This window comes from Erpetoichthys calabaricus, chromosome 1 (assembly GCF_900747795.2).
Source record: "Erpetoichthys calabaricus chromosome 1, fErpCal1.3, whole genome shotgun sequence".
NCBI classification, from domain to species: domain Eukaryota; kingdom Metazoa; phylum Chordata; class Cladistia; order Polypteriformes; family Polypteridae; genus Erpetoichthys; species Erpetoichthys calabaricus.
Window position 1 is genome coordinate 57,804,889 of NC_041394.2, and position 15,802 is coordinate 57,820,690.

At 35.5% G+C, this 15,802-nt stretch overlaps 1 protein-coding gene across 2 annotated transcripts in view; it reads right to left on the reverse strand.

Annotated features, from left to right (window-relative positions):
- Nucleotides 1-9,780: 9,780 nt before the first annotated feature.
- Nucleotides 9,781-15,802, reverse strand: part of vwa7 (von Willebrand factor A domain containing 7) — a 57,146-nt gene continuing 51,124 nt past the window's right edge. Inside the window, exons 12-17 of one of the 2 annotated variants that reach the window (XM_051934623.1) lie at nucleotides 15,286-15,432; nucleotides 15,082-15,174; nucleotides 14,615-14,883; nucleotides 13,886-14,022; nucleotides 11,006-11,165; nucleotides 9,781-10,363 (exon numbers count right to left, since the gene is read on the reverse strand). In XM_051934623.1, the coding sequence (XP_051790583.1) occupies nucleotides 9,923-10,363; nucleotides 11,006-11,165; nucleotides 13,886-14,022; nucleotides 14,615-14,883; nucleotides 15,082-15,174; nucleotides 15,286-15,432 (1,247 nt within the window). In that variant the 3' untranslated portion in view covers nucleotides 9,781-9,922. The remainder of the gene's footprint in view (nucleotides 10,364-11,005; nucleotides 11,166-13,885; nucleotides 14,023-14,614; nucleotides 14,884-15,081; nucleotides 15,175-15,285; nucleotides 15,433-15,802) is intronic. The other variant, XM_028800247.2, reaches the window with a different exon arrangement.

Sequence of the window (15,802 nt, forward strand, 5' to 3'; positions counted from 1 at the left end):
GTGCGCCGAGCATTGCGTAGTAAGGTAACTACGTTGAATTTGTTTATTTTGATTTTAGAACATTTGAGATTTTCATATAAAATACATATTGCACTTCAAAGTGTATCAATAGCATTAATCCTTAAATGAGTAAGGTTCATTTAAACGTTTTTTATTTTTAATAAAAGAGTTTAGAAACGATCAATATGAAAAATGAAAGTAATTAATTCAATACTAACAGCAAACCTACAATGCTTAAAGTGTATGAATAAGTAATAACAACAAAAATCACCATAATAGACAGAAAATGTTAAATATGCTATCATATATGTTAACAGTATACTGTAGATGCTTTTATTGTTTTTAGAAAGTTTAAGAGGTTCAATGAAAGTGTGAAACCCAAATAAAAAGGAATTGAAAGATGGAATATTATGACTAAATTTGCATTTGTGAATGTGAAATTTACCCATAGGAATCATTAAATGTATTAATTAGCTTAATTAAATTAATTAAAATAAGTAAAACATCTTTACATTATGTAAAAATATGATAGGATGTTTTATCATAAATGCAATAGTACAAATATAAAATGTATTTTCTGAATTGCTACTACAAAAGGAACATTTTTCTTTAATATTAAGAAGTTTAGTTAAATTATATTTACTAGGAAAAATATACAAAATTCTCAGGTACACTTCTCGAACTTTATTTGAAATACAAAATGGAAAGGGTAATATCCCAGCTTTACACCAAGGAATATCTGATATTTTAGACTCCCAAAAATACTTTCCAGGTGGAACTACTACTGCATATGGCACTTCCTTAAATGTAACGGAAATGGGGGTAGTGCTCTTACTTCTTTATTAAATTCACTAAATTTGAGAGGAAAATCTTTTGCTTTTAAGAAGTCTTCATAGGTGTAATAACTGACCCCTTTCTTTCCAATTTTTTTTTTTTTTTTTTTTTGTCCAGTGCCTCCTGACTCACTCATACGAGGAAACCCCCAAAAGTGATGCTGATGTCTTGTTATGCAAGACATCAAGCTTTTTGGGGTTCCCCCTATTTTTGGTACTCTACACAAGAAAACTCAATTTTAGTCCATTTTTGGACCTTGTTTTGTGCAGGAAATTACATCCTTATGATAAATAGTAAATCTATAGGCATATTCAGCAAAAATGATCAGAAGGTGTGCATACCATATCAGCTGACCCCAGGGGTTCACCCGCTAATGGGATACAAAAGGTCAAAGTTACTGCTTTTCACAAAATTGTGAGAAAATGGGGATCAGTAATTTAGGCACATGGAGTGTAGTTTAATGATATGTCAAGGTTGCTGATCACACACGAGAATATTTTCTCATATGAGTTGCTCCCAGAATGTGAAAAATGTCAAAATTTTAAACATAAGCATATGGGGCATCATTTTGGATTATCTCAAGGTCAATGATTACGAGTTTGATGTTATTTTTGATCATTTACTCAAGATCTAATATTATAAGGAGACATCTATCAGAGGGTGAAAAATGACAAATTTATATTACAGTCAATATTTAGACATTCAACATTTACACAGAAGCACATCTTTTAATATTTCAGATATCTGACACAAATCTTATTGTTTATTATGTACTTCTGCTTCATGAAGTAAATTTTTACATTTGTTATGAACACCCTGAATTTGGGCAGCTTACACTAATTCAGACTTTTTAATAGTTATATATTCTTTGTTCAGTAAAATTAGTTTGTGAAGGCTAAAGTTGTGCACATAACATCATTTTCATGCTATAAGAAAGAGCTTGTTGATATAATTTGGAAAGTGTACTTGGTACTTTACTAATGGAGTAATTAAAGATTACAAGAAATTGGAAGACACCAACAATCTTGAATATATTATGAGGGACAAAGGACTAGATTGACTCCATAAATTAGTCAGAATATGTCACCACTTCCTTCTGACATTGCTTGACGTGTGTTTTTCATTTTTTTTTAGTAGTTAACAAAATTCAGGGATGTGTTTAGAAGCCAATACAAAATATGTAGTATATGACTTGCTGGATTCAATTTATGCTACGTGAAGATTGTGGAAATTAATGTTCTGATTAGGGGCAGAAACTGAGGTCTTCTGTACACTCACAATTTTACCCTTAATGAAAATGTTTCTAGAATGAAAGTTCTGAAATACTGAAAGTATTCCAGCTGCGGCCAGAAATTATGTTATAATTCAGGTGCTACCTCTCCAATGTAATAAGAACCACCAGCTTTCACACTTAGTAATCAGATTTAAATTAGGTGTACTCTTCTTTACTTGCAATACTGGTTTATATTTTCTTTATTCTGGTTATGGTTTTAATATTATTGTTTGTAAGAAAAGGTTTATTTTATTTAATAAAAAAATGCTATTATTTGCAAGAAAATAAAACAATTCCAGGATACTGGCCTTAGAAGAAGAGTTTCAAAGAAAAACCCATATCTGAAACTGGTAAATTGAGCAAAAGAGCACAGACATTGGATAGAAGATGACTGGACAAGTGCATTGTGGCCAACATCCCAGAGTCATCGTTTCTCTGTTGCAGATGACACTGGTGTTTGGTGTGTATTTATGGAAGAAGCTAACTGAGGACCTGTAAGGCATTTGTTTCTGAGACCGACTCTGATGTTCTTATCCTCTTATGCAGTTGTCCATCTGGGCCTCTCGCTATTTTCTGTATTGCTTAGATCCAGTTTGCCCTCTTCTCTCAAGACAATAAGAATCACCTTTATATTACATCTTTAGTTTCTTGGCAATCTGTCACATGGGGAAAAAGTAATATATATATAAAAAATAGACTAACATGTTTGTTCACAAAGCTGTTTCCTTTTGGCCATTTTTGAACCCAACATTTTATGGATGCCAGTACCTTGCAACCCAAGTGAAGGGAATGACAGGTTTACAGCAATAGCAATACTAATGCAATTCAAAGGTTTCTCTAATAGCCAATTAGCATGAAAGCATGAACAAAGGGACAATGAAGGAATTGCTGCTGAAAATGGGGCTTTGCAGTCATATGATAGTAATAAATTAAAAATCAGTCATCACAAGCAGTAGTAGCCATTAGCAACACTAGTAATGTCTTGGCTGTGTTTTTAACCAATTTAATGGTATCTTGACAAAAAGGTAGCCATTTCGATCAAAAACATGACAATTTCATAGTTTGTGCTGACTTTTTACTAGTGTTGTATATTAAGTCAATAAAAATAATAATGTCAATATGTTTTTTTTTTATATATATATATATATATATATATATACTGTATACGCTGCCGTTCTTTATTATATTCTGTAAGTGCCTTGAGCATGGGAAAGGCACTATATAAATAAAATGTATTATTATTGTTATGTTTGCTTAAAATGTAGACAAGTCTTGCTAAAGGTGGTCCAGCTAAGAAAAGGCATGGCCATTGCACAGCAGGGGAGAGGAAAACAAAAAATCCAGGTAACACTATTTCTTAAAAAGTGTCCCCTTTCAACCTTTCAGACATTCTATGATATCACATGCAGATTCCAGTTTTTTTTCTTGGATATTCTGGTTGTCTCCCACATCTGAATGATGTCTGTGTTAATGTAATTTGTGGTTCTAAATTGGTCTCGTATGACTGATTGCTGTTGTGTTTGTGACTTGCACACCACCCAGGGTTATGTATAGTGTAAGAAGACTTGCCTCATATTTCTGTTTAATCAGTCTGTCTATCCAGCCATCCATTTTCTACACCTGCTTTATTCTAAGCAGGGTAGTCATTTGAAAAATGGTCAAGATTGCCCAGGTAAAGCCATTTCACATTACACAATGTCTTTGGTGATTGTCAGTCTATTGTACCCAGTGACTCAGTCAAACTTGTATGCAACTCACCCCAGTATGTATTTGTCTTTAGTAGAGGTGAGCTGTTTGTGCACAAGAGCTGAAAACCAATTCAGAAGTACAATACATATAATGCTGCAACAAGGAATAAACACCTCACAAACCAAAGAGATACTTGTCTATCTGATGTATTGAGTTTTATGTACCACAACAGAATGGAAAAAAGAAAAAAAAAGCCAAGATTGCAGCTGAACATACCTGAACATCTCCATACCTGTAAACCTTTTCTACAGCATCAGCTCAACCAGGCAGCACATCATTAGCTGTCAGAAAAAGGGGCCAGGCCTGCATGTGATTCTTTGAAAGTGCTGCAAAGTCATCAAGCAGTCATGTAATTTGATATGCCCATAGATTTCTAGTCATTTAATCACAATGTAGGCACAAGGCGATGCTTACTGTGAAGTAGAACTCAAAGGCTGATGTCCGAAAACCTTCTAAAGATCTAGGCATACTGTAAAAATAATGAGATGTTAAATATGTTACATCTATACATACAGTTAGGTCCATAAATACTGTATTTGGATAGAGACAACTTTTGAGTTGTTTGAACAATGAGTTTTAAATGAAATGACTCAGATGCAGTTGAAGTGCAGACTTTCAGCTTTAATTCAGTGGGGTGAACAAAACGATTGCATAAAAATGTGAGGCAACTAAAGCGTTTTTTAACACAATCCATTCATTTCAGGGGCTCAAAAGTAATTGGATAATTGACTCAGGCTATTTCATGGGCAGATGTGGGCAAGTCTGTCGTTATGTCATTATCAATTAAGCAGATAAAAGGCCTGGAGTTGATTTGAGGTGTGGTGCTTGCATGTGGAAGATTTTGCTGTGAACAGACAACATGCAGTCAAAGGAGCTCTCCATACAGGTGAAAGAAGCCATCCTTAAGCTGTGAAAACAGAAAAAACCCATCCGAGAAATTAATACAATATTAAAAAATCTACAGTTTGGTACATCCTGAGAAAGAAAGCAAGCACTGGTGAACTCAGCAACGCAAAAAGACCTGGATGTCCACAGAAGACAACAGTGGTGGATGATCGCAGAATCATTTCCATGGTGAAGAGAAACCCCTTCACAACAGCCAACCAAGTGAACAACACTCTCCAGGGGGTAGGCGTATCGATATCCAAGTCTACCATAAAGAGAAGACTGCATGAAAGTAAATACAGAGGGTGCACTGCAAGGTGCAAGCCACTCATAAGCCTCAAGAATAGAAAGGCTAGATTGGACTTTGCTAAAGAACATCTAAAAAAGCCATCACAGTTCTGGAAAAACATTCTTTGGACAAATGAAACCAAGATCAACCTCTACCAGAATGATGGCAAGAAAAAAGTATGGAGAAGGCGTGGAACAGCTCATTATCCAAAGCATACAACATCATCTGTAAAACACGGTGGAGGCAGTGTGATGGCTTAGGCGTGCACGGCTGCCAGTGGCACTGGGACACTAGTGTTTATTGATGATGTGACACAGGACAGAAGCAGCCGAATGAATTCTGAGGTGTTCAGAGACATACGGTCTGCTCAAATCCAGCTAAATGCAGTCAAATTGATTGGGCGGCGTTTCATGATACTGTACAGATGGACAATGAACCAGAACATACAGCCAAAGCAACCCAGGAGTAAAGCAAAGAAGTGGAAAATTCTTGAATGGCCAAGTCAGTCATCTGATCTTAACCCAATTGAGCATGCATTTCACTTGTTGAAGACTAAACTTCAGACAAAGGCCCACAAACAAACAGCAACTGAAAGCCGCTGCAGTAAAGGCCTGGCAGAGCATTAAAAAGGAGGAAACCCAGCATCTGGTGATGTCCATGAGTTCAAGACTTCAGGCTGTCATTGCCAGCAAAGGGTTTTCAACCAAGTATTAGAAATGAACATTTTATTTCAAGTTATTTAATTTGTTCAATTACTTTTGACCCCCTGAAATGAAGGGATTGTGTTAAAAAAAATGCTTTAGTTGCCTCACATTTTTATGCAATCGTTTTGTTTACCCCACTGAATTAAAGCAGAAAGTCTGCACTTCAACTGCATCTGAGTTGTTTTATTTAACATTCATTGTGGTAATGTACAGAACCAAAATTAGAAAAAAGTTGTCTCTGTCCAAATATTTATGGACTCTAACTGTACACATCATAAATTGAATTACTACAATAACCTGCTTCCAAGATGTCCTACATCTTCTCTTAAACTACTCAACTATGCAAAGTAGCTTCTTGTATACTCAGTAGATCTAAAAACTATCACAGTCACCACCAAGTCCATAGTGTGGTAGAAATCAACATCTTAAAGAAATAAACATATCCTCTAACAGGAAAAATTAGTAATCAGGCAGGAGAAAAGGTTGTCCAACTGCATCATTTATTAATCTTCAGCTAATGCTTGAACCAAGAGCATTCTTCTACAGCATGATCAGAATGGTCCGAAAGACAAGGGATACAGGTTCAATTTATAAACTACTGAGTTTATGTACATGGTTGGTGTGTCAGTTTGCACCTAAATGATTTATATAAAATAAAAGACTATTTTACTATATGCTTACTGTTCTTATATCTATCCATTGGGTTGCGCCACCATCTTTGAAATTTCTGTGTATATAACAACTGTCCAATCTTGTTGAATACAGGTCATCTGACCTCTTAGTCATCTTTCAGTACATTTTGTGTATTTGTTGTTCACTTGACCTTTATCTGGTTTCCCAATATGCCTGAACAGGTGTCTGACATGTAGATAGACAGATAGATAGATAGATAGATAGATACTTTATTAATCCCAATGGGAAATTCACAATGTATTCAATGTATTAACCCTTTATGCCATTTCTTTAACATGAATGCTATGTTAGCCTAAAATTATTTTTCCACAATTGTTACTCCTCTGTCTGCCTAACTATGTTCCATCCTACTTTGATGTGTGTAGGTTTACATTTCATTACATTACCTTGTAAGGTCTTTATTCAGTCCAGATCATATTAGCGTTGGCTATTATAGGTTTCTATAAGTAATTAAACACCCACAGATCGACAAGCTTTCTTGTATGGGCTTCATATTCTTCAGAACAGCCACCATTTTCACTGTAAAGTCCCCAAACCCTTGTCTTTTAAAAATTCAATAAAAATCTGACCGTTATAGCTCAAACTGCTGTGTGTCAACTAGGGTGCGGTGGTTGGCACTGCTGCTTCACACTTCCTGGGTTGCAGTCCTCGCTCAGGCACTGCTTGTGTGGATTTTGCACAATCTCTCTCCATGTCTGCATGTTTTTTTTGGGCAGAGACTTCAATTTTATTGCTACATTCCAAAGATGTATACGTATATAACACCAATTTGAGTGAATATACTGTAGATATGTGACTGAGTATACCTGGAAATGGACACCCCATCCAGGGATGGTTCCTGCCTTGTTAGAGGTAATCTGTATTGAATTAAGGTATTTAAAGAAGATAGGATGTCACTGAAATTTAAATCCTTCATAATTTCAATAAAGTGTCTTTGTAACAGTTTATCAATACTGTGCTTGTTGGTGAATTTTTTTTAATCCAATCATGAACTAGATAAAGTTGAGTTAGTTTATTTTGGAGGTGTCTGAAACTTCACCTAAAAAGTTCACACTTCTTGAGTTGTGCCAAACAGCCAACAGCCATTGTTTTATTAGCATTTAATTCAGAGTCAGCCAAAAGTTCACCACTGACACCATTAAGGTAGATGCTGCACTTGTCCATGGTGTACGTGCATAAAGGACTGTGGAGTCAAACCAACTATTGCAGGGTTTCCTGTTCCTCTTTTCACTGCACATATTATTATGATTTTGCTGTGTATGTAGGGCCATTGCCATGCTGTGCAATAAAAGTTTGACAGATCAGACAACTCCCTGATGGTACTGCATAATGGATAAGAGAGTCTGTCTGTACTTCTCAGTTTTGATCAATTCCTTTTATTGTCACTGCACAATCACTTATTAATTCATCTACTTATTTTTACTAGCTTTAAGTTTTACTCTGCTGGCTTCTCTCTCTTTCTCAGGGGTGGGGGTTGATTTGTCTTCGATCTTATGTTTGTAGAAATTGATTTATTTGTATGGAATGTTGTGTGATTTTAATAAAATAAAAAAGAGACCTGACAACAAAGAGCCAAAGCAAAGGAAAATTTCAGTACTCAAACTCAACAGATCTGCTCAGCATCCTCCTTCTGACTGCACGTCTAAATGAACAACTAAAGGAAGCTAACATTACTGTCCAGCTGGAAATACAAACATGCCATGCCAGAATAGCTGTATGCTTTAACACAATGTACTGTATATCCACAGACCACAATGATTATTTAACCTCTTTTTGCTGTTGTTATGCCATATAGTGACAGAATAGACAAACTAACAGAAAAATATCGCAACAAACTGTTCTTCTGAAACACATGGAGCCAAGAAGCTATGGTGGTCTATGTATGTGTGTGCTTGTCTCTGCCGTAGTGCTCATTACATATTAATCATTAAACTTCAGTTACCTTGTGCTACTGGGCTCCTGAATTGATAACAGCAATTTGAGCTTTTAATTTTTTCTCAGTGTCAAGTCTTTTGTTCAGTTTCTTTTGCTCTCTCAGTTCAGTTCAGTTGAAAGTGCAAAGACTGGAGAAATTGGGGGCGGATATTTCAGGAAGAAGCCCTGTGGCCGTGGCCTTTGCAGTAGCAGAGTTTGCTGCTATTCACTGCTACATTTTTAGTGAGTTGTTCCCAGATTTGTATTTTTGTTTGAAAATTTTGTTTGAAAGTTTTGTGTGGCCCCATGAGACAAAACTGTATATGGTAGTTTTGATTGGTTGGGCTCTGAAAACCAAGCAAATTGCAGCAGAGTACAAAGCATTAGCATGTTTGGGAAAGAGTGAGCACAGAAGAGCAGCAAAGTTGACAGTGTAGAAAGTCAGCAAGAAAATGAGGCCAACAGAGTCAGAAGGCCATGAACAGCAAATCTTAGCTGCCTTCTGGTTGTAATGTGCTGCTGTCTTTTCTTCTGGCAACATTTTTCTTTGTACAGTAATCCCAAGTAAAGTCAAAAGTAATTGCATGTCTATCTTTACAGCTTTAATTACCATTGACAGGTAAAAGAAGTTAACTCTTAGCAAAGAACACACTCCACACAGCATTATCGTATCTGAGAAACACCACAGGTATGCATTAAACAGCAATAATCACAAATATTACACAGCTGTTTTTAAAAACACATTAGCTCATCCTTCATATTTATTCATTTGCTATTTTTTAAAAAAACCATTGAATCAAATTGGATGGAATGTATTAATTTGTTACATTTTAAATAAGTACTTGGGGCCTGTATTCTTTTTAATATGGTTGGTGTTAGGGGAGTGGTGGCTCTGTGGCAAAGGATTTGTGCTGGTATTTGGAAGGTTGTCAGTTCACATCTCATTACTGCCAGTAGGGATCTTACTCTGCTGTGCCCTTGAACAAGGCCCTTAACTAGAAAATTGCTGCAGTGGTGTTGTATAATGGCTTTGTTATCCTGTGCTCAGACTACCATTGGTCATGCAAAAGGACAATTCCCACCTCAGGGATTAACAAAGAACATTTTGTCCTCAGGGATTATTAATAAAGTATATCAAGTAACAAATGTGTGAATTTAAGATGGATAGCAGCAGTATACTACAAATTAAAGCCCTTGCCACATACAGGTATAGGTTATGAAACAAATAATTATTTATATTATTATTTATAAACAAAAAGACCAGTCTCCAGCAAATGAAGCTGGCCAGCGTTTTTATGATTTTCTGCCAACACAATTGTTTTTCAGTTAGTATATGAAAAAATCCACACTGTTTAAAATATGAGCAAATTCATGTCCTATTCAAGTTTTAAATCATTATTTTACTGAAAAGCTTTATTTAACTAATTTTGAACAATGCCAAAGTAGAATTCAATAAAAAGAATTCAATAAAAAATGTAGGAAATAACACGCTTATGTTCCTCACTGTGAACTCTTGAGTAACCTTCAGTATGTTTCAAGTCTATTCATTTTCAGTAGTGAAAGTTGCAGAAAATTATGTGACTATTGCCAAAAATATAAGGGAGACAAGAAGAGCAGAATCATTTGCAAAGTCAGCGTCTTGTAGGCTTCTTGTCTATCTCCTGTTGCTGCTGGTTGCAGTGCAGAAACAACACAAACTCCTTGATTACCAATGTCATCCCATAAGATAAGCACTGCTGTTGGAGAACAGCAGCTGGAGATATAGTTGGCAAAGAGTTCATCTGCAGAATACCTTGTGAGGTTGACTATTTGTCCCATCTGAATGTTGATCCACATGTCGACTGATTTGCCTCTAAGTCTTAGCCTGCCTTGTCCTTGACGGAATTCCATTCTGGATATTATAGATTTACTGTTTTGGAATGAGAGTGTGATAGTCCAGGAGCTGTGGTTGCACTCTCTTTGAGAAAGAGGGCACAGACTTTCAGTATGATATGAGCATAATGGAGGATAAACATCCACAGCCTGTGGGCAAAAGAGTTTAACAATGACTAGTTGAGCAACAATCACCATCTTTTTAAACTCTTAGTTAAATTTTGTCATAAAGAGAAATAGTCAGTGCTGAATAGTTTGAGAATAGCAGAACTGAGAATAATTTTATTTAGAGAAGTCCCAAAAATCATAATAACTGAACCCAGCACTACTTGTAGTGCTCTATATTAGTTTCCAAAATTAATGTTAGTGTAAGTGGGAAAATAATTTTCAATTTGAATGTTATGAAGACATGACCAATTCAAGGAACAGGAAGCGTAAATTTATAGTGGAAGAATGTGATACAGGATCCAACTCTGGATGGAGCCACTAGTCCATCTTAGGGCACATTCATACAAACATTCATGCCCATTAGATACAGGGATTCATGCAGGACTTTATATGATACATTAACCTTAAAAATGATATTATTCAAAAAAGAGGTTTTAAATTGTATGTCCAGGGGTTAATGCCACTTGTGCAGAGGCAGAACAGCTTAATGTAGCCTGAAATGAAATGTCACCAATCACAAATTAAGATAAAATGTTCTAAATTAATATGAAAATAAAAGACAGTACACTTGATTATATGCCAGCAGTAATATTAGGTTTATGAGGATATCCAAGAAGAACTAACCGGGTCAGCCACACTCAAATGTAGAACAGCATAATTGCTATCACTTTTGTCTTTTGTTTCCACAGCAATACTCATGGTCACTGCACTGCCCACTTTGGCATCTGATGGAGTCTCTAATGTGATTTGCACAGGAACAGTATCATTTTCAGATATGTGGTACCTTAAAATCAGGCAGAAAAAATAATAAAATAATAAAATCATAAGTAGACAAGGGTTGACTGTTGACATACGTCTGGCAGAACCTTTAGCTATGAGTATTGTTCACATTGCTGATGTTTGTGGCTAAGTGTAATGACACGTATGGTGCCAAAGGACTTTTGTGAGCAAAGAAGATAACCAGTAGATCATAATATGAAGCTAGAATCGTAGTAAAGGGAAATACAGGTCAGAACTGAAAAAGTCAAATGATTAGGCAACCCAAAAAACATGAGGGCAAAACAAGAATCAGAAGTTGCAGGCAGAAGGTTCAGTAATTGAAAATGAAACCTCTACTTGTTAAGGAAGCTAACTAATGCTAGAATCAAGATTCAAGACATATATCTACCAAATGTTATATTTTATTTTTGTTTGTAATAATTGTATTTCTGTTTGTTTGCATTATTATTTGTATTTGATTTTGTTAATGTATGTATGCTACCCTCAGTCCTATAAAGACAGCATCAACCTAAGGCCCATTGCAGTTTATACAATGCACTTGGGGAGCTGGTAAATGTTTTATTGGGATTATTTCTGTGCTTTTTGGGATTTGTGGAATTTTGACCTTGACTTTGATAATGGATTGCTATATTGGTAGGTACTTTGTTTGCCTTGGATTGCTTTTATTGACAAATCCTTTTGCCTTTTTGTGCTCCACAGAGCTTCATGTTATTATCAAGCATTTTTGTTAAGAATAAACCTTACTTTTTATACAAATCCTATGTTTGCAGCTATATCTAGCCAGGGTTTGACGGTAATATCCCCCTCTAGTGGGTGTTTTTTGGGCTTTGTGTGTGGGAACTTCTAAGTATCATAACACTGAGGGATAATGTGTAATGGAATTGCTGCCATAGTTGTATTGTCATTTATATAAAGGACAGAATGGAGCAGAAATCAAATAAAACTTTGTTAAACTAAATTGAAATGATGTAACTTCACAAACAGATTATGCACAATTAAAACCTAAAATAGATAGATAGATAGATACTTTATTAATCCCAATGGGAAATTCACATTCTTCAGCAGCAGCATACTGATACAATAAATAATATTAAATTAAAGAATGATAATAATGCAGGTGAAAAACAGACAATAACTATGTATAAAGTGATGGTGGTATGAAAGACCACTGACTATATCATTTACATGTAATGACTAACTTTGATGATGAATACTTAATGATAAAATATTAAGACAGACACTACATTTATTAAAGCCTAATATGCACATTTGGAGAAAAGTGTTATAAAGAACATTAAAAAGAAGAATAGTGTCTGATCCCTCCAATCCAGTTACAGAATCTATCATTTGCACAGTGAGGCTGTTCTTGTAGTTTGTGGTGGGCCAACACCTTATTGAGAACATACCTCAGAGCTCAGTACAGTCTATCATAGAGAAGTGAAACATTGTTAAACTATAACCAAACTATTAAACTACAGCCACAAGAATGGCACTTGTCAGAAGACTACTATGACACCAATTGTCAGTCTGATTGAGCTGCAGACATCAGTGACTATGATTGGAAAAAATGTTCACTGCTCAACGATCTCAAAGGCACTGCACAAAAAGGGCCTTTATAGAAGATTATTAAAACTGAGTCCCTGAAAAACAAACAAAAAACATGTCTATTGCCATAAAGAATTTGCAAGATGTCAATCTGAATATATTGCAAAGATATGGCATAATGTCTTGTTGTCTGGTAAAACTAAAGTAGGACATTTTGGCTTGAACACTAAGTAGTATATGTGTGTTGTAAATCTTAACACTGCAAATCAGCCAGTTCACATCATCCCCGTGTGAAATGTGGAGGTGGCAGCATCATTATATGGGTTCGGGACTTGTAATATGGGCAGGCTTGATGGGAAGATGAATGCTGCACAGTGCAGACAGGCCCTGGACGAAAACCTGTCAGAATGCCTAAACATTGGGGCAAGTTTGTCTTTCAACAAAGCATACTGCCAAAGCAACAATAGAGTGGCTGCAAATGAAGAACACAGAAGTCCTTGAGAGGCCCAGTCAGAGCCCTCATCTTCATCCCATCAAACACTTGTGGAGAGACCTAAACTGTTGTGCACTGCAACAAACAACAAACTCTGCAAAGATATTTTACAAAGAATAGTCAAATCTTGCTTCACCCAGTTGTAAAGAATTAATAAAGATTACTTGCTGCAGTTCAACCAAATAGTGAACAGGTGGATGGGTGGGATGAGGACTTAACAATTGTTGAAATTTCATATTTTGGAATTGTACATTTTTAATGGTTCATAATGTTCTTTGGTTTGGAGAGTACTAGTTGATTGAGTAAGAATATGGTCATAAATATACATTGAATTTGATCAAGCTAATCTACTGTATCTGTGCTATAAGTACCAGAAGTTAGTAGAGTACACAAATTACAATGACAAGATGTCTAGGTAATAGCACACTCGAGAGTTGTGCCCCTCCAAATGTGAGATACTGAATGAAAGACAGTGAGACAAGAACTTCCAGATGAGTCATGCATGGCATACAAAACTAAGGTCAATAGAAAAAATAACAGCAAAAACATGAGACACTTTCGAGGTGTCTAGTTCTAAACTAGAAGTGGAAACTTTTTCTGCCTTATCCTTCTAATATTTAAAGAAAATGTTATAATTAGTTTAATTCTAGAGAAAATTGTCTGTATTTTTTAACACATTTCCTTACCTTTTTTGTGACTGTGATTTCACAAACTGCCTGTCGTCTCCAATTGTAACTGCAATGTCCCTTGTTTGTCCAAAATTAGAGATATTTAGCAGAATGTTGGTGCTTTGTCCAGGGTACAGAGATGGGATAGATGATGCCTGGAGTTTAGTCACATTTCATAAAATGATTTGTTAACAATCAAACAGAGGTGGCTAAGTGTAGTTTAAAGAAATTCATCAGTTAGTGAAATAATACCATGAAGAATAAAACTGTCTAGATATGATAGATTTTTTAGAAGCAACCTGAATTCAAGCTGTGATTATTTATATGCAAGGTACCCAAACTAGTTAGTGGACTAGTTTCTGCTACTTTGTGAGCTTTCTTACAACTATTTTCTCTGTGATGCTGCAGTAATGTTTTTAAGTTTTAGAGTTTTAGAGTAATGTTTTAGAGTTTTTAAACTCTTTACTACCTTATCTTTATTCCTCTTGTTGCACTGAGCATGTATATGACAAAAGAATTTCCCTCGGGATAAATAAAGTTCTTATCTTATCTTATCTTAATGGGAAACTTGACATTACTTATGTATTTCAGCTAGCAGACAGTACTCATAATGTTAACTTGACTTTTCCCCATCTTGGTTAATACAGTAAGGCACATCTAACAGGAAAGTTTTGCTGTTTACTTTAAAAATGGGTATGTAGCATTTCTGTTCATTATATCTGAATAAAATGAATGAATGCCAGCTACCTTTATTAAAACTTGTGCAACATGATTCAATCCAGGAGATAACCGCTCAATAATGTTGCCAATTTTGTCTGTTCCTATTATTTTAACTGAAAATAAGCAGTCTGGAAGGCTTTCAGACTTTGCAAAAAATTCTCCTTTTAAACCCATGGTTTCTAGTTTTAGCACCTGAAGAATCTGACCATCAGCTCCCTGCAGGACCACATCACTAAGTGAGATCGAGTTGTCCATGGGCAAGCCAGTGATGGACCCAAGGATAAAAGTGGGGATGCCTTTTATAAACACAAAAAACAAATAAGCAATGATAAATGACACTGGTGAGAGAATAAAGACTAGCTGCTTTAAAAGTCTAGGCCAAATATACTTTTAAGACAATGAGACAGACACATTCTTAGTTACTAGTATTCAGTGAGTGACTATAATGCAAGTGCTGAGTGCAGTGGCACAAAAGTGGACATTTAATTCTTAACCTGCAATTGGTTGACTTTCTAATACAGAAAGGCCTGGATGATTTCCTTCCAGTTCCACTGCAAAATGATGTAGGAAGTCAACAGTACTCTGGCCTGAAGAAAGAATATGCAAAGATTACTTACATTTTTTACTATGCTATAAATCGATGATGAAAACCCATAAATATAAAACCACTGTAAGTTTGATGAAGTTAAAAAAAGTACCAAACACATCCATCATGACCTTCCCTTGATATGTAATGTCACATTTCCAAGCTCCCAAGGTTATTGGTGATTTAAAGCCAATTCTGTAAAATCCATCAAATCTTTCAATAAATGCCAAATCTCCTGATGAATCAGCCTGTTGTTTCCCTAAAAATTAAAAATTAAAATTAAGCAGAATGTAGTTTATGGTCAGTTGTGCCAGTCTTAGAGTATTACTAAAACTACTATAGGCTTTCATTCATACCTGCATCATTGAAGGCATTGCTTTAAACACTAACATATTTAATATCAAGTTTAGATCACTTTTTAAAGATGCAAAAGTTCCATCTGAACATTAAAAATGTCAAGCCTGGTTTACTTTATAAAGCTGGATTTTAGTTAATTCCAAATGGACCATGGTGCTGCTCATTTTATGAAACTGAAAATGTGCCACCCATCTTGGCAAACCGTGGTAAATGTATTGCTCTTCAGTGTACTATAATCCAGCACCAATGCTGCTAAGGGATTCTGTTACAGT